The sequence below is a fragment of the Lissotriton vulgaris genome, chromosome 9 (genome assembly GCF_964263255.1).
Source record: "Lissotriton vulgaris chromosome 9, aLisVul1.2, whole genome shotgun sequence".
Taxonomy (NCBI): domain Eukaryota; kingdom Metazoa; phylum Chordata; class Amphibia; order Caudata; family Salamandridae; genus Lissotriton; species Lissotriton vulgaris.
This window is the reverse complement of record NC_141697.1, coordinates 819,501,535-819,523,739: the sequence shown is the minus strand read 5'-3', so window position 1 is coordinate 819,523,739 and position 22,205 is coordinate 819,501,535. Positions and strand designations below refer to the sequence as shown.

General features: G+C 45.9%; 2 protein-coding genes across 2 annotated transcripts in view; both read left to right on the top strand.

Annotated features, from left to right (window-relative positions):
* The window catches only part of CCS (copper chaperone for superoxide dismutase), a 682,831-nt gene that overhangs the window by 456,507 nt on the left and 204,119 nt on the right, over positions 1-22,205 (top strand). The window contains exon 6 of the mRNA XM_086938555.1: positions 4,196-4,273. Coding sequence (XP_086794681.1) covers positions 4,196-4,273 — 78 coding nt within the window. The remainder of the gene's footprint in view (positions 1-4,195; positions 4,274-22,205) is intronic.
* On the top strand, positions 21,612-21,994 carry LOC147692302 (histone H2B 1.2-like). Its single transcript, XM_086936769.1, has one exon. It carries the CDS (start codon positions 21,612-21,614, stop codon positions 21,990-21,992), a length of 381 nt encoding a protein of 126 aa, XP_086792895.1. The 3' UTR covers positions 21,993-21,994.

Here is a 22,205-nt window from a genome sequence, read left to right as displayed (position 1 = left end):
AGTTTGGGCTGGGGTCCTTTCTTCGCCGCAGTAGGGCTCCATGAACAAATCTGTCCTATCTGGCTCACCAAAATGTTGCTCAGTAATGAGTTTACCTTAAATAAATTAAAAGAGAAGAGATGTTTGGCGTAACAGGAACAAGTTGGTTTAATTAAACGCTGCGGCAGGGAGAGGCTCGACAGATTGCATCTGCTCAAAGTCTCTCTGCATATAATGTTTTGTGTGCTGTTATATACAGTTCATGAGGTGCAATACAAATAAATTCTACCTTCCAAAAAGCATCTTGGTTGTAAATTAACAAGCACGGGCATCTGATAAAGACACAGATGGCTCTCGACTTCGGGGAGAGTTAGTGTGGGGCAGTGTGTGTGTCCATATGTATGGCTTCAGGAGTGCGTGATCACTACATGTGGTGTGCATGTTGTGTCAAGATTGGTCGAGTGTGTAAAAAAAATGAGCGTAGCCTGGCTCTTTGGCTATCGCATACACATATTCACAGATAGTTTACAAAAATGTATATTCACACGTAATAACTTCCGCACTAATAAAGTTTAATTGAATTGGGACACTGATGACCAAGGTACAGCGGCCCGATTGTTGCAATACTCCACCGTAGTGTAACGGTTGAATCGGCTTCACGTGGCTCTCTGGCCATCGTGAAGCGGTAAAATGACCTCACGTGGTGGGTTGCATTTTTCCAACCATGCGTTGAAATTGGGTAACCATATAGTTGCGAAATTAAAGTGTGGGAACCAATTGTTACAAGTTACGAAGGCACAGACAATCCACCTATGTTAATGACTGTATGGCAGGAATATCATGGCTAGAATATTATGCCACACGGTATATGCATAATCGGAAAGAGACATGTTAGTGATAGATTCCTTACCTTAGAATATCCGCAGGCGTCAGACTGGATCCTGAAGGTTTTGCTTAGCAGTACCTTTGCGTGTCAGTAGGTGGCGTCCTGCGGCTCTGCATCGGTCACTGACGTCGACAGCACCGAGATGACGTCATGGAGAGTACTTAGGCGCCACCCATGCGCGCTGATGTCAGTTCTTTTTCTGCTCCAGTAAGCGCAGATCCGGAATGAGCATGTACCGTGGTCTATTTTTGACCACTATTTTGAGACTTTTTGTCTCCTCAACCTTCCCCTGGTGCACGTAGGGATGCCAGTTTTCAAGTCCTGTTGGACCTGTCCACGAAACATGTTGGCAGCGGACCCCCACGATGTTTGCCTCTACTGCCGGGAGGCCGACCACGACTGCCGTGACTGCCGTGCCATGGCCCCCAAGGCCTTACGGGGCGGCGGCGGAAGCTGCTGGAGGTCCAGCATTCATAGTGTTACTACTCCCAGTCTAGGGGCTGCCCCCGGGACCGGAGACGTCGCTCCTCTGACTCCAAGTCTTCGCCCTCGAATTCCAGTAAGCATCGCCATAAAAAGAAGTCAAAGAAGCGTGTTCGCTCTCCGACATCCCCCGTCACTCCTCCCAGGTGGACGAGGGGGACAGGGGCCTTGCCCCTGCGGCTCAGCTGGAGCCGGAGAGTTCCGCGGTCTCCCCGCCATACCCGGGTCAGTCGGCAACTCTGCAGATGCAATAATTCCTTGCTGCTTTGGACCGCCTTTATAGGCCACGGGGTCCCGCCGGCGGGCCTTTTGGGCCCCGCGGACCCGTGTCCAGATCCTGCTGGCCCGGTGGCTCTGCCAGCGGCTTCAGCCCTGGTGCCACAGGATCCTGCGCCGCTGGCTCCAGCCCCGGCGCCATGAGGTGCGGCGTTGCCGGCTCTGGCACCACCCTCGGCTCCAGCCCAGGTACTACCCTTAGCTCCAGCCCCAGGTCCACCCTCGGCTCCGCACTGGGTGCCATTTATCCCACCCCTGCCCCGGTTCCCAGACCATTTTGTTCCGGCTTGGGACCCACATTGGGAACTTGATAGCCCTCTTGGCCAAGGGGGCCATCAAGTGCGTTCCTTAGTCAGAAGTAGGGAGTGGTTGTTATTCCCACTACTTTCTGGTCCCCAAGAAGGACAAAGGGGGTCTGCGTCCTATCTTGGACCTTCGGGACATGAATGGCTTCCTCCGGAAGGAGAAGTTCAAGATGCTCACTCTGGCTCAGGTCTTGTCTGCCCTCGACCCTGGAGTCTAGATGGTGGCATTAGACTTGCAGGACACATATTTTCACATCCCTGTACTGCCGGCCCACCGGCGTTACCTGTGGTTCACGGTAGGCCAGGAGCATTTTCAGTTTACTGTGCTCCCTTTTGGCCTTACCAGTGTCCCTCGGGTGTTCACGAAAGTGATGGCGGGGGTCGCAGCTCATCTGCGCAGGTTAGGGGTGTCAGTCTTCCTCTACCTCGATGACTGGTTGTTGAAGGCGGACTCGCCCCAGGCAGTGGTCACCCACCTTCAGACTACGGCCGACCTCCTGCATTTGCTGGGGTTCTCCATCAATGTGCCGAAGTCGCACCTGAGTCCCTCTCAGAGGCTCCGCTTCATTGGAGCGGTTCTGGATTCGATGTAGTTTCGGGTTTATCCTCCATAGCCGCGAGTCCGGATATTCAGGCTATGATTCCGATCTTTCAGCCTCTATCCCGGGTTTCAGTCAGGATGACCCTCCGGCTCCTGGGTCTGATGGCCTCCTGCATTTTGCTAGTGCAACATGCCAGGTGGCATAATGGGGCTTTGCAGTCTTTACTGAAGTTCCAGTGGGCACAGCATCAGGGCAACCTGTCAGATCATGTCCAGATCTCGGAGGGCACTGCACGACACTTGCAGTGGTTTCCCCCTCCCCCCTTTTTCCTTACAGATGGAGAAGAAGGATTAATATCCTCATAAACTAAAGATAGGTTTGTCTGATGTTTTGCAAAGGAGCATCTATCTGCCCTTTTTTCACGAAGTAGTAGTAGCTTGGTAGTTATTCACTGCTTCATCCAGGGAGGGAACTTCTATAGTCATTGCCCTGAAGAAAACCCAGGACCCATATTAGACTAATTAATTCGGCTGAAACCTGTCGGCACTAGGGTCGTAGGACCACAAATATCCCATCTGACTCTATATATGCTTGTAAAATTTTATTATCCCAGTCGGTTCCAAGATCAAAAGGGAAATCGGAAACAGCCTGAGGATTTTTAATATTTAAAGACCCCCTGGCCAAATCTTCAAAGAACTCCCTGAAATACCGTTGAGCCCACCCTGACCTTTAGGAGTCAGGCCGACCCGATGATGAAGCATGACACCACTAGGGCGTGTGAGGGTAATTAAAATAAAAGGAATTTTTCCTTTCCCACAACCCGGTGGGTAACAACTAGGATGCTTTAATGACCATCTTCTCACTCTTAACCAGGGTTATAGTCATTATCTCAATAATTGTGGGGTACTTAGCGTGATTTTGAGTGTTTCAATCTACATGTGGCATCTTGCTTTGTGGTATTTTGGGGAATGTGAGCCCTTGGCCAAACATGTTTTATTGGGGCCGATTTCCTCGGACCTGTTTGTGGTGCATCTATAAATCTGTTGGATGGATCAGTTGGTTTTCCCTGGGTGCATGTTTGTTAAGAGAGACCCCACCTGTGATCTAGTATTTGATAGGCATTGGTCGTAGGACTTGTCTAACTATATATCTCTGACTCTGTGTTGATGGGGAGGTCACCATGGGTGAATCAGACAGCAGTAATACAAGCTCATTGGAGCAACTAAAAGTAATCAGCAGTCACTGGTATGATTTCTTTCGACATCCTTAACATTGTGCATACAGTTGTCATAGCATACATTGACATTGTTCTTACTGGTATTGACAGAGTTAAGTTTGCTTAAGTACATAACGTACATCATCATTGTTTTACTAGCAACAGGATTGTCATTTGTGCATGGATTAGGACATACATTGGTCTTGTTATTGCTGGTGTTGGCACCATTGTGGGGGTACAGGTTATGACATACATAGATATTGTATTGACGAGTATTGGCTTGGTCTTGGGGGCACAGTTTATGGCATACAATGATATTGCCTTTATTGGTATTGCTATTGACAGGCCTGCACATATCATGGTATTCATTGACATGGTATTCACCAATTCCAACATTAGATAAAACGCAGAGAAGGTTATTAATTATTTGACTCTGTTGAAGGGGTTGAAATGTTCATTTAGTCACGCAATCAATTTTGGTGAAGAAGGTTCTCTTTTGTTGTTGCAGCACGTGGGCGACCTTGGAAATATCCTTGCTGATGAGATGGGAAGGGCAGTCTTCAGAATGGAGGATGACCACCTGAAGGTGATATTTCTATCGTCAATTTTCCCAATTTCGTTTTTTCTAATTGGTTTGTGCAGACCTCATAGTAATCATGGTATGAAGCTTGTCTAACCACTGTCAAGTTTAGGCATTCTGTTCCTACTGGATGTGTTCTGTGAAGCGGATTTGTTTCAGTGGTAAGTTGTAAACCAATAAACAAAGCAGTGCAGTTGTTTGTAGTGAAGACCAGTGTGCAATCGGTGGCTAAGTCAAGATCAGCTCTAAGACAAGTATCTTAACCTCCTTTTGGCTGAATTCATTATATTACATGCCTCGAGTCTGCTCACTTTGGGCATCACTATACTGCCCTGTGCCTTAGTCTGTCCTCAGCTTGGTCTCTCTGTCAAGAGAGATGTCACAGAATCTTGATTTGTCCTACTTTATGTGTGATGCCTCTTCCCGACCAAGTAAGTCACATATGTGACTGTTGGTCAGTCTTTTACTGTCTTTATGTTTACAGGGTATTGTCTTACAGAAGACGAGTCACTGTGCCTCGGTTTATCCTTGTCTCTTGTTTTCTCACTGATGGACAGTGGCTGTCCCTCCTTTTTCCTCTGTGAAATCTGTTCCGTCTCTCATTTGTTCTCTCATGCTGAGAAGATAACACTTACCAAGCTCACAATTTATTTATTTATTTTATTTTGAAGGTTTTATATAGCGCGAACAAGACCCTTGCGGGTATCAGAGCGCTTTACAGGGAGAATATAGGAAACAAACAGGTAAATCGTACATAATATAATGTTCAATACAAATCAGGAATTATATAACGCTTATGAACATGGCGCAAGTGAGTTTATTCATGAGAAGAGATTTCACTTCCTTTTTGAAAGATGCAATAGAGGGATTCAGTCTCGTTTCTGTGGGCAGTGCATTCCAAATCCTCGGTTTTATGTTTTCTTCTTGATGAATCTTTGTGGTTTCAGTAAAAGGTTGCTGGCACTTCTGGAAAATCTGTTGCCACATGAAGGCATATGTATATACCTTGTATAAAGACAATACCTCTCTTTCTAACCCACGCTAACTTGTACGACTTGCTTGCCCTAACTTGTACGACTTGCTTGCTCTAAGTCAGTCACTGTATTGTTTTGTGCCTGTCTACCCACAACAATGTATTTTGCTTCTCTGACCATAAACACATCGCTGTGTCCCCAACTCTGTGTCTGTGGACAGCTCTTAAGATGCAAAAGTATCTCAGTTCACTGTCTATTTACTCTGTGTGAAAATAAATCGATTGAGAGCAGTTAGAATTCAAGTCCTCCGGAAAGCAGGAGCTTTCTCCACCTGATAATTGCGACCCTTAACCCTTCCATAATGGATGAAAAATGAGTTCAGGTTATCTTTGTCGTTGTCATTTATTTAGTATGCTGCATCTTAGTAAAGCCAACAGAAGTGCTTTAATCTTGCCTAAGGGGCATGCAGTTGCCTGAACGAGTGGATGAAAATATTATTGGTTGATGAGGCTTTTGTTTACAGTAGAGTGAGTTATTTGAGTGACCGCAGCAGTGGTGCTACAAATGTATTTCGGCGAGAATGTTCAGCATATCACAAGGCATGGATAAAAAACTGTGTACACAAGAGCTGGGTAGGCTTAGCAAAGATTCGGGGATCATTGGGAAGGATCATAAGGCAATATGTATAAAAGAATTTTTGTGTAGTTGGAAAAAGCCTAGTTTGCAGAATCGCGCCGTTTTCCCCTGCAAAAATGATTTTACAAATGTATAGAGCACAAATTGTGATTCGGTAACATGTTACTGAATCGCAATTTGTATTGTGGTATTTGGAAGGGGCTTGTTTAGGACATCCCTTCTAATTGTTTTGCGACCGAATTACGATAGCAAAAGATTCATTTTGTACCAGCATATCAAGAGTGGTGGTAACCGGAGGCAAGATGGCCGCTGACAGTCTGTAGGGAGAGGACGTGCTCCCTGTTGCTCCCCGGCTCCTGACCAGAAGAATGATATTACTGAACGGCGGGAACGTTTACATCTACATTATGCGGCGGCAGCAGCAGCGGTGGTTATTGTAAAAAAAAAAGAAGAAACGAGGAGAAAATCAGCCGATGTGGCTGTTTATGCAGGCATTGACGGAGGCACTAACCTTCCCGGCGGCGGACATAGTGCTGACGCGGGCATTGGATAGCGCGCGTCAGCTGATGGTGAAGGCGAATACCTGGAGACAGCAGTATCAGCGGTTGCGGCAACAGCGGCAACATCGGCAGCAGAGCTCGGCGGTGACAGCGCTGTCTGCTACTTGGCGTGTAATGGCGCCGAAGATTTCAAAGGCTTTGAGGGAGGAGAAAGCTGCATGGAGCGAGTCCGACGCTCCGGCAGCTAACCTTCGCACAAAGAAACTGACACGGACTCAGGAGGAGGTCGAGGACCCGCAGCTTGCCGATCATGGAAGGAGCATAGCAAGAAGTAAGGAGGCTGGCAGCTGCGTGGGAGAGAAATCTAAGAAAAAAGACAAAAGTAAGGCAGCCATGACGAATAAAGGAAATAAGGGAAAACCAGCAGAACAAGGGAACTTGAGGCAGCCGTTAGTGTCAGAGACCTTTTTTCCTGTTTCTGCTTCTAATTCTTTGGCGTCTGGTACCGCTATAGCTCAAACAGAAATAGTAGAAAATGCGAGTTTAGAGCTTGAATGTGATCCTGAACTTGACCCTGACCGCGGCTCCTTCGCGAAAGGGGTAGATAGTAATCTGCCGGTATCTTGTTCTTTAATAGAGACTGTCAACGCGGAAACTTTGAATAAGAAGGCATGTAGAGACATTGAACCATCACAAGGAAGCTCATTTCAGGAGAGAGAAGAGAACTTTTTGGAGCAGGATAAACGGAGGTGTACAAAAGAGGGCGGTGTGGTCACTGTTAATGACAAGGGCGCTGGTAGTATGGAAGATAGCAGTGTCGTATACCATGCTGAGGAGAACACTTTACCCCCTAAACTGGACGCAGACAATATTTTGACTTTAACATAGGCACTAACTGAGGCAATAAGGGAGGGACAAGGCAGTCGCAATGTTCCTAATCTGTCTGTCTGTAATCTGTCCGTAACAGGGGAGAATAACCACGAGATCAGTATAAGCAGACATTCTGATGTGGGGGGGACTGAAAAGGGAGATGGTAATGGTGACAATAACATGAAAGATATGATTAACAGTGACCCCAAGGCACTGATAGCTATAACTGGCTCCCCTAGCGATGAATGTTTTTTCTCTGTTAACGAGGGCGAAGAGGAAGGAGAAGAATTGGGGGCGGTCGGGGGGGGTGAGTCGGAGGACTCTTCTACTGCAGACTTGGGGGGTGACCAGACACTGTCAGGGCTAGAAACAGGGTCTACCTCCACATCAGGCTCGGGAGAGCTCTCTGTCCAAGATATAGCCGTAAAACGTAAATCAAAAGTCCTGACTAAAAAAAGGAGAAGAGCAAAAGGATCTATAAGCCCAGCTGCTATTAATGTTGCAAAAAGGCTTGACTGGGATTATGCAGCTACATCTCAGATGTATAAAGAGGGTGTTGGAGCCTTAGATGAAACCATGGGCTCTTCACGGATGAATGAGGAGGGAATTAGGCAAGGCCAATCTGAAAATCAGACCCAGATCCAGACCCATAGTCAGACCCATAATCAGTCACAACCTCGAAGCCAACATTCACCTAAGGGGCTTGAAATGATTTTCTCAATGCTTAAACAAATTCAAACTGAGGCGAGGGTAGATAGTCAGAGAGCCAGACAGGAAAGTAAAAAAATACAAAGTTCCCTTCGGAAAGTAAGTAAGGCATGCACAGACTTGGCAGGGAGGCTCACGGAGGTCGAAGGAAGAACTGGGACTCTGGAAGATGAAATGAAAGGTTGGAAGGAATTTAGACAAGATCAAGAAAAGACTAACAGTGATGTGTTATGGAAGCTCGAAGATTTCGAGAACAGGCAGAGGAGGAATAATGTCAGACTCTTAGGTATTCCGGAAGGAAGAGAGGGAAAGGACGTTAGAGCCTACACAATAGAACTCCTTAGGGGGGCACTCCCAGACATAAAAGGCTGTGACTGGGAGTCAGAGATCCAACGTGCTCACAGATTCCCATTCATACAGAGGAAGGGGGATGGCTCAAATAAACCTAGAGCAATTTTAATATATGTGGGCAACTATTTACTAAGAGAAGAGATAATGGCTAAAGCAAGGCCACAGACAAAATGCAGATATCAGGAGGTAGAGTTTTTCGCTAGACCAGACTTCTGCCACACAACGGTAGAGCGTAGGTGGAGATTGCGGGAACTAATAGCTCCGTTTCAGAGAATTGGTTGTGAGGCATATCTAATGTTTCCTAGTAGGCTGAAGGTGGTAAAAGATGGTCAATTCAAAATTTTCTACTCTGAAATCAGGGCGGCCGAATTTTTGGCATGGCTCAAAGAAAGGAAATTGCAGAACCATACACAATCTCAGGCACATGCCGATAGTGAACTGGTGGTAGATTTATTGGCTAAAGATAGCAGGATTTAGGGTATGGCCTCCGGATGCAGAAGCAGAAGAAGTATAGTATTTTATCTGTACGTAATTTGTAGAGAGGTATTAACAAGTGCACATCTTCTTTGACAATGGGCAGGAGACAATAGGGGCGGGGGGGGCGGGGGGCACGGGACCCAAACAGACACAGCTGTCACACATAGGTCCTCCGGACCTATTTGCCTGTAGGGGGGGTGGGTTAGTTGGGGTGGGGGTTCAGGGTGGGGGGCACAGGGGGGGCAAGGAACACAGAGTAACTTGGAAATATAGTACACAGGAAATATTATGGAACAAGAAGACTAACAAAAATGGAAGAAATATTTGTGATGTATAAAGCTGTGGCATCAAAGTGTGTTACTTTTTTTTTTGAAATGATTAAATCTATGGTTATATTTGTCAAAAACCCAGGATGAGTATTCGTATTATGACATGGAATGTATGTGGTCTTAATGACAGGGCAAAAAGGCAGAAGGCAGCAGTCTTGATCAAAAACTTAAGACTGGATTTTTTAATATTGCAGGAAACCCATATACAGGCGTCTGAAATTAAGCTCCTTGAACAGTTAGGCCTTACGGTTATAGCACACTCTAGGCAAGGAACCAGGAACAGGGGGGTTGCTGTGATGGCAAAACAAAGAGATATAAGTACTAGAAAAAAATGGGAGGATGTATGGGGCAGATGGGCTCTAGTAGAGTGTATGGTTGGAGAAACATGGGTCACTCTGGGGTCTATTTATGGATCTACAGGGGATGATCCGGAGATTTTCGAAGAAATTGACATTGAGTTGGCAACTTGGGCTCCCTTTATATTGATAGGTGGCGATTTTAACATCAATGGAGCAGGAGGATTGGGGTTGGGGCTAGGACCCCCAGTTAAATATAAAGGGAGGAAGAAAAGAGTTTTTAAAGCAATCTATAATTTAGCCAGGAATAATGGATTACTTGATGTATGGGATACTCTTAACCCAGGACAAGATGGTTTCACATATTACTCTGCTCCTCATAGAATAAGTGTGAGATTAGATTATTTTTTAATTAGTAGCCAACGCATCGATGGGGCAGAGATTGAAAGAATACCGAGGCTTTTTTCGGACCATAATCCTCTTATTGTTACTTTGAAGGGCATGAAAGTGGTAAGGAAGGCATCGGAGTGGACATTCGAAAGGGCATTGCTCGTGGAGGATGCATACATCCAACATATGAAGAAATGGATAATCGAATTTTTGAATATAAATAGACATACAGCATCGGTAGGGATAGTGTGGGATTGTTTTAAGGCCGGAGTAAGGGGCGAGACCATCAGCTTTGGGGCTAGAAAAAGGAAGAGGAAAAAGAAAGAAGTGACCGGGTAAAGAGGGAGTTATTGTTGGCAGAGGAGGAACTAAACAATAGGACAGAACAAACTGATAATGGAGACCCAATGGATCCTGCATATATGAAACTTGTAAAAATAAGAATGGCAGCAGAAGAGTATATAGCAGAAAGGACAGCTAAACAATACACAGTGAATAGAGAGAACTGTTATGAGCTGAATGAAAGAGTTGGCAAAATGCTAGCAGCCAGAACTAGACAGAAGGCATCTTTTGGTGAGATAAAAGCTATAAAAGATACCTCAGGGACGATGGTAACTAATGTACAACAAATAAGGGAAGTCTTCAGAAATTTTTATACGAAGCTATACTCTGAAAGTCAAATAAAAAATCCTGAAGACATAATGGAGTATCTGAATTACTATGAGGGGGGGCAGCTGGGTGAAACAGAGAAGCAGAGGATTGATAACTTGTTAGAACTAGAGGAAGTAAAAGCAGCTATGAAGAGCTTACCATCAGGAAAGGCTGCTGGCCCAGATAAAATCCAGTTAGAGTTTTATAAGGTGTTCTGGGAGGAGCTAGCAGGAGACATGCTTTATACTCTGAAACAGGCACAGAAGGGATGCTCAATACCGAATACCTGGTCTGAGGCTGAAATCGTGGTCATCCTCAAAAAAGGAAAAATATCAACAGACCCGGGGTCATACAGACCAATCACTCTCATGAACACAGACACAAAGATTTATTCAAAGGCACTGGCAATCAGATTTGCCAGTGTAATAACACCGCTAGTCACTACCACTCAGCATGGTTTTATACCAGGTCGGGGGACTATGCATCATGTAAGGAAATTAATTACCCTTATGGATATGACAGAGGCTAACGGGGATCCATTTGCGGTATTATTACTGGATGCTGAAAAAGCTTTCGACTGTGTATCATGGGTATACCTATGGAGCGTTTTGGAAAAATTGGGGTTTGGTAGTGGCTTTTTGACAGCGATAAAGACATTGTATAGAGACCCGTGTGCGGCAATTAGAATTAACGCGGGGTTAACGGACAAAGTAAAAATTGATAGGGGCACAAGGCAGGGCTGTCCATGCTCCCCGCTATTGTTTGCTATTTATTTAGATCCGTTAATTCGAAAACTGGAGCTAAATAGGAACATCTCCCCAATCGTCACACTCAGGGGGGAGTGTAAGATTCTGGCATACGCTGATGACGTGGCGGTTATAACATCTTCACCCACAGAGGCTATAAGATATGTGGAACAAGAGGCAAAAGAATTTGGGAAGGTGTCTGGGTACTCCTTGAACACCGGAAAAACACAAATTATAAAAAATAACAAGGCTCTATGTCAGGATTCTCGGGTGGCGCTGACGGGAACCTATCTGGGAATAACTATAACCTCAGCTTTAGAAAAGATAGTAGAACTAAACATTGATCCTATTATACAGAAAGTAGGGGGAGAATTAGACAGACTGAACAACCTCCACCTTACTCTGGTTGGAAGAGTAAACATTGTAAAAATGTTAATTATGCCAAAATTCTTGTACCTTTTCCGAACAATCCCCCTATGGTTTGACAATGTCTGGTTTAAAAAGATTGAGAATATGATTAACAAATTCATATGGTCCAAAGGTAAAACTAGAAGGGCGGCGAGATTCCTGGCACTCCCACGTGAAAGAGGAGGATGGGCATTACCAGACGTCAAGCTTTATTATTGGGCTACTGCTTTGCAGTATATGATGGGATTAATAGGTGGAGCTGAAGCAGAAGGAGAGGATCATCTGGGGTCATTAGCAATATATGGTATTTTAATGGGTGAAGAAACCAAAAACATTTTTTTGAAAAACTTTGATACGGCATATTTTAAAAGAACACGCTTTAAGACTATGTTGGGAGCTTATAATATATGGAAGGCTTTTATGAAAAAGTTTGGTTTGGGAAAATTCAATAGATATACGAGGATATATGAGAATATGGCATTTCCCGGAGATATATTTTCTGATTCAATATACACAGAGTGGTATCGGAAAGGGGTAATAAAACTGGGGGACATTATGGGGACACAAGGGGTGAAAAAATTTGTAATAATACAGAAAAAAATTAACTTGTCAAGAAGTCATTTCTTTAAATACCTACAAGTAAGAAGTTTCCTACAAAATAAAAGAGGGGGGACAAGAGGATTTGAAAAAAATAATATACTAGAAATAATAGAGACTGGAGTAGATTGCACTATTAAAAGGTTCTATGCAGAGTTAAATGAATATAGATCAGACGACATGGCTAAATGGGGGGAAACTTGGTCAACGAAGTTGGGTATAGAACAAGAATGTTTTAAAGTTTCATTAAACTTAGGGATAAATATTCTTTGTTCCGCATCACTACAGGCACAGCATTACAAGACCATGTACTGGCTTTATTATACCCCTGCTAAATTAGCACAATGGGGGGCGACAACTGGTATACATTGCCCTAGGTGTATGAGTGTAAATGCAGATGCTATTCACATGTTCGCAACATGTCCAAGCCTAGCCATATTACTTAAGGAGATAGAAATGTTTTTACAAAGGGCACTAAAACTAGTTGCGAATTTAACACCTGTGACTATTTTACTAGGGGTAGATGGAAGTAATGAGGATGAAGCAGGGAAATATTGTATCTTTATCGCTATGGCAGTGTATAGGCTATGTATTGCATCTGCATGGTTAGAACAAATGGTACCACCATTTCAGCAATGGCTAGCTAGGTTGTTGAGTATATATAATTTAGAAAGAGCAATCTACTCAAGAAGGGGGAAAAAGTCGAGGAAACTAGGTTTGAAAATATGGGAGGTAATAACGAAATGGAAGGAAGAAGGATGAGGTGTATAGGAAATGTATATAATCTGTATCTGTATATAATCTGTATATAATTGATAATAATATCTAGTGTATATATAATGTACATAACAGATATCAATATGCAATTTTCAGGATATTGAGTCCATCTCAATAGGGACTGATGTATTATTTTGCTATGAAGAATACGTTTTCTGTTTATGGTATACGGAGCTGTATTGTATGAATATTCCATGGTTATGTATTATTGTTTACTTGTTCCACGCCCCCTCTGGGTTCCAGAGGGTGGAAAATATTCAAAATCTTTCAATAAAAAGAATAAAAAAAAAAAAAAAAAGAGTGGTGGTAACCATTTGGAAATAGAAAGGGGGGTGCCTTTGTGAATGTTGAAAAAAAAATGTTTTAGGAGCAGCCAGTAATTCAGGGAACACTGACTACTCTTAAAAAATGCAAGTTAAACATTTAATTTTCTTGTATTAAACATTCCGTTTCCCTTTAAGAAAAACGGGCTGCATAAAAAAAATGTTGTATTAAAAGCAATCACAGGCATGGTGGTCTGCTGACCTCCGCAAGCCACCATCCCTGTGATAGTAGTAATTCCTAATGGGTCTCAGATTTCAACCTACCTCGTTAACATTAATGAGGTAGGTCGATTGCAACCTTATTCGGAATTGCTATTACTTACGTGTACTTTTTTGTACATTAGGAATTGCAATTTCCCGATTGTGATTTGCACAGAATCGCAAATAGGAACTTTCAGTCCCTAAATTCTGTTCATATGGCCCATAATGCTTTGGTGAGGAGTTTGGTAAGTGTGGTTGTGTGTATATGCCATATGCATAAGGGCCAAAGCTGTGTTGCAGTTTTGATGCCATTCAAATGTGTACCTAACTTGAGGGGTGGCTGGTCGGAATGTGTTGAGATAAGATTGGGGAGGACTGTTGAAGTATGTACCTAAGGCCACATTCACTTGTCAGAGGGCTAGTCACAGTAGGTCTCCCAGGGCCTTCCATTCCTAAAAACAGAGATCAAAGTGGGCAAGGGAACGGGGGAAACAACATTCTCAAGCTTTATGAGTTTGGTCAAAACAGTTCCCATACTTTTTATTTAAAAAACAACTATCCTAAACAGTTGAGATGCCGCAAGCTTGAAAGGGGAGAAGAGGGGCCCCCTTGGAGTGAGAGAAGGGAAAGGCATCTAAAGAACAAATAAGCCTTTTTTCCAGGGTGCCTGCTAAATGTAAATAGTTAATCGGTAAATCTAAAGGTTTGGTAGCCAGGATACGCTTTCCTTTATCTAATATTTTAAATGGAAACCTATAAAAAAGGTTTGCACTAGGTACAATCAGTGTATTACTGAAGACATAACGTTTGAGAGCGCCGTGCACACTTTTTGACATCCTATTTACACTGTGTTCAATACGTTTTTTAAACAAATAGCCTACTTATTATACATCACTATTTACCCAGTGCAACGACCAGGTTTCAAATCAGTGAAACATCTGGTTACACCCTTAGACAGTGATAGCATTACCTGACTGAGCTGTCCTACCAGAAAAATGCATTCTATGTCAGGACCGGAGGCTTCGGATTATGCTTTACTTTCTTTACTTCATTTGATATAGCAGCCATCTTAAAACAACTTAACAAGACAACATTTACCACATTTACCAGCAACCACAGGAAATTGGTAAGAAAACAAACAAGGGACAAACATATCCCTCAGTCCAATGTCCAATCACAGCGCTGAATCCACCATCGAGACCGTCTTCTGCCTTCTGTTCATCCTCTTTCTTTGCTGCTTGCAGCCATCAGATGAGTACTTCCCCATTTTTAGGTTTTGACTGGCGATGCGTACTTCAGTACGCATGCGCCAAAAAACCTTTTGATGTGTGTGTGTGGGGTCGGGTATACGCCCCCTCCATTCCCCTCCTCCCATTGGCTAGCTCCATAAATGGAGGCTAGCCATTGGGAGAGGGCTCTGTCCGTCAATCTCGGACCAGATTCGGGGGCGTTCCCGAGAATTTTTGGCTTTTGGCTACGTCAGCCGAAAGCCTGTTCTCGGGAACGCCCCCGAATCTGGTCCGGCAGGTAGGCGAAGGAGCATAAAGACCACAAAGCGTCCCTTGCGTTTCAATATTATGCCCGCATTCAGCCTTAAAAGTTACAGATTAAAAGCATGAGTTCGGAAAGACACCGCCCCCCCCCCCCCCCCCTCCCTGGCAGCGCCCCCGGCCGGGAGGAACGCCAGCACCAGCCACCAGCAGCAACATGCGAAAACTGCCCGGCAATCAAAGGCATCTCACGTCCAAGTTAAAAAACAATTTGATTCAGTAATTTATTTCTTTTTTCGGAGCGTACAAAAGAAAAGTCGCGGAATGGAAATAAACACGTTTTTCTTTTCTGCTTTTTATGATCATCATAACAGAGAAGTAATGAGGTTGGAGAACAGATGTGCGCAAAGCAAGCACAAGGCTGACACTAGGCCCCCCACGCTCTGAAAAGCAGTGGTAAAACATTTACAAGCTGCTCGGAGCCCTGCATGGGGAGTAATCAAGGAGGGCTGACTTTAAAGGGGTGCCGGACACTGAGCAGACCCTCTCTGCTAGTTACTGTGCAGGAGTCTTCGGGCGAGGCCTGCCTTGATATTGGCTGCTATCATCATTCACTTCTCATAAAGATGGGGGGTAGAGGGGCCTGGCGACACTTTTCCTGCGCTGGCCTGTCCCTGGCGCCGTCCGAAGCAGGCACAATGACTCTGTTCCTTCAACAAATCTCGCACAGGGTGAAACGCCGAAGATGCGCCACTCCGTGCCAGCAGGAATAAGAAACAACCCTTGTGTCTAGGTTTACAATGTCAACCGGCCAGGATACGGTGCCTGTCTGTGTGCCTGTAGTGTCCATCTGTCTGTGTGCCTGTAGTGTCCGTCTGTCTGTGTGCCTGTAGTGTCCATCTGTCTGTGCGCCTGCAGTGTCCATCTGTCTGATTGCAATGTCCGTCTATCTGTGTGCCTGCGGTGATCGGCTGTCTGCCTGCCTGCAGTGTCCGTCTGCCTGTGTGTGTGCCGGAAAGACCCCCCCCCCCAGCCACCCCCCCCACCCTCAAAGCAGGAGGTGGCGCAGCTGTGTGTGTGTGTTGTTAAAGTGTTTGAAGAATTGAAGGTGTGAGCTCTTGACGCTTCAGCTGAACACTGGTTTGGGGTGTAGTGTCTAAGTCCAGTGATGGCAGTGCCGAAATGTATTGTAAGCGCTACCTTAAAGCACATCATCTCCAGGGCAAAGGTCACTTGGCACTAGGGGGGCGGACGGGGAAAGCATCGGAGGGTAACTCGATGGGAACTCAGACGCACCCTTTTGTGGTCCGCTGGAGAAAGGGTGCTGCTTAAAAACAGCGCCTAGAGAACACCCAGTTCACATTACAGCACTATACCTTCCTCTCCCCAATGAAGCGAAGAGGCGCTCGTAGCTACTTAACTGTAAAACAAGGAGACTTCGGCGCTAACCCCTGCTTCCTCACTTGACCGAAAGCGTGTGATCTTGGGCAGAGTCCTTTGTCTTTCACCCAATTCCCTTCTTACCAAAATGCCGCCTGCTTCTAAATAGAGTGAACCCTGCTCCATAAAACACTCGCTGGAAAGCTTTGTGAGCTTACATAAATTATTTCACGTTCCGTTAAAAGTTTAATTCTGTCATGAAGTGCATTTGGGTGGACTTTTAAAATGTGACTGTCATAACTCTAAACTTTAATTTGCGGTTTGAACTTGATCGGCAAAGATATGCAGAGGAGTGACGGGAGGCAGATTAGAAATTCATTAAAGATGAAATAAGTGTTTGCAATGAATGCTCAAAGGAATTTTTTTTGCATTTTCATGCTTTACATTTTCACAACAATTTGGACCGTTGACCCCCTGCTCAGAATAATGGGCATGAATCGCCTCTCTCTGATTTGCTCCACGGAAGGTCATCAAAAGAAACTGACTGTCAGGATAGTAACGTGGCAGCAGGCCGAGTTGCTTGTAATATGTTTTTACAGACCCATTTATAAACTCGATTTTACCGAGAAGAATATGGAGGTTCTTACTGTTTCGTACAACAACTGTGAAAGATGATTTTATCATAATTGACGATATAGATATTAAAGTCGAGAGGTCTTTTTCACAAATGACTGTGCGTTTAAAGGCTTTAATTCTGATGAGACATACTCGATTTTGCAGAGTGCAGAGTGCAGATTGTGTGGGTGTAAAATGCAATAGGTCATGCATTTGCGAGCGATTAAGCTATTGGCATTGTAAATGACAAGGCCATTTATTTATGATTTTTTTTAAAAAACACCCCAAAAAAAATGTCATGAGCAATGCCAATAGCTCTACCTTTAATATTGCCGAGACCATTATATTGTAAATGCTTGTTTACACTGTCACCCTGCCTCGGAGACACACATTTCTTAGTCAGTCCCTTCAACGCTCAGTTGGAAGTTGCCATAACCCATTTTTTAACTTTAGACACGCAAATATCCGGTTGTATATTATTAGATATGTTGAGTAGCCCATCGAGTCTGTTTGTGTTTTTCCTTTTGCTTTTCATGTTAAAAATGCGAACTCGAGCAGCGGAAAACCCAGAAAAAACGTGAGCAGGCGGACTACTCGCTTGTAAAAAGCTTTCTGAACTTCCTAGTCAACTGCTATTAAACGCGTAAAGTGTATACATGTTGTATGTGGTCGTTTTTAGGGTGTGCAGGCAAAAATGGGGGTAAAATTGGGGTCTGCAGTGCTACACGGTGAGCTCTCCTAGATATCAAGTGTGTATGTTACTGTTTTAAACATATTTTTGGTCTGGCAATAATTGTCAACTAATTAAGTTCTATCAAGCCCTGTGTGTGGTGAGGAGGGCCCCTCAGTGTTATACATGCTTTTACGGAGGTTTAGGGACCTTGTTGCTTCACTGCTGATTGGGCTCTGAGACGACCATCCTGCCTAGTTGCCTGTTGTGAATGGGTATAAACAATAAACGTCCGATTATGGTGCCGGTTGGTCCTATCCCCCCTCAAGAACACAAAGAACCTACTGACATTTTCTACCTGAAATAGACCATCTAATTTGGAAAGACCACCCTGTGTCCTTCCTGATTTTATTTTCACCCAGTCACTAATCTCAAACTTATACTCCTTTCTCTCCATGCTCACATTTGTCCCCTTGCCTCCTACACCATTTCAACCTTTCAGCCATGCAGGGACCAATTTAGTACCAGGTAAGCATCACACATCTATTGAAATGGGGGTCGCAGTGTGTGGGGGGGCTCGCAGTGTGTAGGGCTTGCAGTGTGTGGGGGGGTCGCAGTGTGTGGGGGGGCTCTGTGCGGGTGTGTGTGGAGGGCTCTGTGTGGGTGTGTGTGGGGTGGCTTTGTGTGGCTGTGTGTGTGGGGGGCTCTGTGTGGGTGTGTGTATGGGGGGCTCTGTGTGTGTGTGTGGGGGGGGCTCTGTGTGTGTGTGGGGGGGCTCTCTGTGTGTGTGGGGGGGGCTCTCTGGGTGTTTGTGGGTGTCATTTGCGAGAGATAAAGCTAGTTGCATTGTAAATGACAATGCCATTTATTTATGTTTTAAAAAAAAAAATTATAATAATGTCAAGAGCAATGCCAATAGCTCTAACTTTAACAAAGGCAAAACCATTGCATTGTAAATGCTTGTTCCTACAAGTTTTCTGTCAGAATCTGTGGTAGGGGTTTTGCAGCGGAGTTGCTGAGCCACGTATCAGTCCCCTGCGAATGCAAGATGGGTTAATTGCCTGTGTTGATTGTCTTTGTTAAGTGCCTTGGGTTGTATATTGTGCCGTTGGAATTTACATGATTGTTTTGTTGGTTTTGTTCTTACGGGACCGATCTACGGTCCTACGTGACTTTCTTTCTCTTTAGCTTCTGTGTACAGCGTACGCATAGTGCTGAAACGCACTTAACATTTCAGGCGGCGGCTCTCAGGTCTGCGTGTCGGACCTACGTGAAACCCGCTTCCCCGATCCCTGTGGCGGAGTGCGGTCTGGACCTCCGACCGCTCGGGGGTGCTGCTTCACGTTAGCATCTCGTTAGGTTTTCTGTCAGTTTCCAAATCCACCCGCCGTTGCCTGTGCTGCCGCCAAACCCCTGGAGAGTTACGCCCTCGCTCATGAGGGTCGGTACAGGTTGATAGCCTGCATTCTAGCTGACGCTGAAAGGCATTACCCTGAGTTGGTGTGTGTTAGTTTTTTTGACGCCCTGTGAGTGTATATCTGAGCACTCTTTGACAGGCTGAAGTCAGGCCTGCGGGACACAATCTCCGGGAGAGGGGAGGTTCAGGGGTGGGGTTTGGGCCTTTCAAGGAGTCAATTTGCTTTGGGAGACTCCTTCAAGCAGGGTTGTGTCCCGGGGACGCTCACCTCCTCTACTGCTCTTAATTGGGGCTGTGCCCTTGTTAAATTAGCTGCTCCCCAGCATATATAAAGCAGTCATCAGGACTGTGAAGGTAGCCACTGGTGTGCAGCATATATTGTACAAGTTGGCAGAGTCCGAGTACTACTCTATTAGGCATGTCTGAACAGACCGTCATGCAGTGGGATGAGGATCCCCTGGCCCAACTTCCGTTGGACGACGAATTTTATGACGCGGTCGATGCATCGGTTTACCGGGCAGTTGAGAAAGTTATGGCTCCCATGGAGGAGCGTTTAGCGCAAAAGATTGCGCGCTAGTGTGGTAGATAGGCTCCATCAACTTCCAATGCCCCTAACAGGGTGCGCAAGGGGGAGATCAAGTTCCAGCCAATCGCCCCAAGGTGGACGTGATGGATCAAGATGCTTTCGAGCGCTTGAGTGAAGCGTTCTTGGCTCAGAACCAGTCCAGCGCGGGCCCTTTAGTCCCCACCCCCTCCCCATCTCCGTCGCAAGGGTTTGAGGATGACACCCAAGGGGACACTGATGAGGAGCCCGGGCCAATAAGACCATGGTACCCAACAGTGAACCAAGGGCCTACTGAGCCTCAAGGGGCAGGGGGCAACTCGGATATACTGGAACCCAAGTTGATTATGCACTCCCGATCTTCTGAGTGGACACCCTCCGTGAAGGTGACTGGCTACGTGGCTAGTCGTATTCGGACTACTATGGGGAAGGAAAACCCGTAGCCGCCTTCGGTCAGAGAGTCTGCGTCCCTCTCTAGATTGGAAAGTTGCGCAGACCCCAGAATTTGATCCCAGAATGGCTACAGTTTTGGGCAAGTTCATTAAGGGCCCCAAGAAAGGTATAAATAGGTCCTGGAGGGTGTTCCAGGACAAGCTTCTGGATGCCCTGGGCCCGCTCACCCTGATCCTGGACATGGCAGAAGATACCAAGATTTCAGGAGCCCTTATATCACTGTAAGCACTTTCGGGCTGGGCACAGCGAACGGTAGTGTTCTTATGGAACGCCAACTGTACTCTCTCGACAGAGAGGCAGAGATCTTTCCTCATCAGGTTGATCCAAAGTTAGGGGATCTAGCCGACTCCGAGGCAGTGGCGGTAGCCCAGGGAGGTTTGTTCGGCGAGCTTTTAATCAAGGAGCTCTGCAAGTTCGTGAACACTTTCACATCGCTTGATAAGGATCAGTCTTCCATCAAAAAAGTGTTCTCTTCCCGGCTTTTCCCAGGGGCCGGTAGAGGCAGGGACTGCTCGACCGGCCGGGCCCTCCAAAACTCTAGGGGGCAAGGCTCCAGACAAGGGCAAGGGCAAAATCAAAACCAAGCCCGTTATAACAACTTCTACCTCTCCCGTAGACACCTCTAATGCCGGTAAGTGTTTCTTCCACTTCTCTGGTGCGAGTGGGTGGTCGACTGGCCGAATTTGTGCATGTGTGGGAAACCATCACAAACAATGCTTGGGTGTTGCAAATGGTTCAAGGGTTTCACATAGAATTTTGCGTCAAGCAGTCCAGCCCAGACCTATACAGTTCTCCCGCCGAGAGTCAGAGGTGAACGATGTGGAAATGTCCGCCCTTTTAGAAAAAGGGTCTCTCTGTCACACTTCGTTGCACCCTTAAGGTTTTGTCAGCAACATGTTCTTAGTGGCCAAGACGGACGGAGGGCAGAGTCCAGTCCTGAATCTGCTTTCAACGAATGGCATGTGTATCGCCATTTCAAAATGGAGGGAATTCACCTCTTAAGAGACGTTTTACGCCCGGCGGATTGGATGGTCCGTTTGGATTCCCAAGACGAGAAGAACTGAACAAGAGAGGTGAGCGCCCGGACCTACACGGAAGGAGAAGCTTGGGAGAGGAGAGAGTCGTCGGACGCGGAGAGCCAGAAGGAAACCGAAGACCCAAGAGAAGCCGAGAAGAAGAGTGCCATCGAAGAGGAAGAACACATGCCAGTAGCCTCACAATACTGCGCTCCGCCCCGCCACCCTCCCGGAAGAGGGTGGCTTAACAAGGTACGGGCGAAACCGCAGGGATTTTCTGGTCACGGGTAGGGGTGGGAAAACGAGGGAGGACACAGCCGGGGCACACATGGTGTCAGCGTTTTTGGTGATTCGTCCATCACTCGCTGGACTAGAAAACCAGGCAAAACTGAAATTAATATTGTACCGGACTCTGAAGAAAGAGAGAGACAATAAAGAACTGTTTTGTTTCTCTCGGCTCCACTGATTTCTCTCGGCTCCACAGCACGCAGTGAAAGACCGTCAAACATGCCTGAACCAGCCAAGTCCGCGCCGGCTCCCAAGAAGGGCTTCAAGAAAGCGCTCTCCAAGCCGCCCAAGAAGGATGGGAAGAAGCGCAAGAGGAGCAGGAAGGAAAGCTATGCCATCAACATTTACAAAGTGATGAAGCAGGTGCACCCGGACACCGGCATCTCCTCTAAGGCCACGGGCATCATGAAATCCTTCGTGAATGACATCTTCGAGCGCATCGCTGCAGAGGCTTCTAAACTGGCCCACTACAACTCGCGGCGCACCATCACCTCACGGGAGATCCAGACCGCAGTCCGCCTTCTGCTGCCCGGAGAGCTTGCCAAGCACGCCGTGTCGGAGGGCACCAAGGCCGTCACCAAGTACACCAGCGCCAAGTAAGGCTTCCAGGCGCACCCCAACGAACACAACAGCTCTTTTAAGGGCCAAAAAAAAAAAATGTTTTGTGTATTGACCACTGAACGAAGAGGCAATAAAAGAGGAGTTTTCTTTTGATGCACCGTCTCTTTGGTTATATCGTGATATCCCTCCCGATTAACACCCCCCCCCGACACAGCCAATTACAGATGGTAGGTAGTTGATAACAAAGAACAA

What these genes read in the sequence shown, in the direction of transcription:
- LOC147692302 (XM_086936769.1), top strand. Translation starts at nt 21,612, where the DNA reads ATGCCTGAACCAGCCAAGTCCGCGCCGGCTCCCAAGAAGGGCTTCAAG.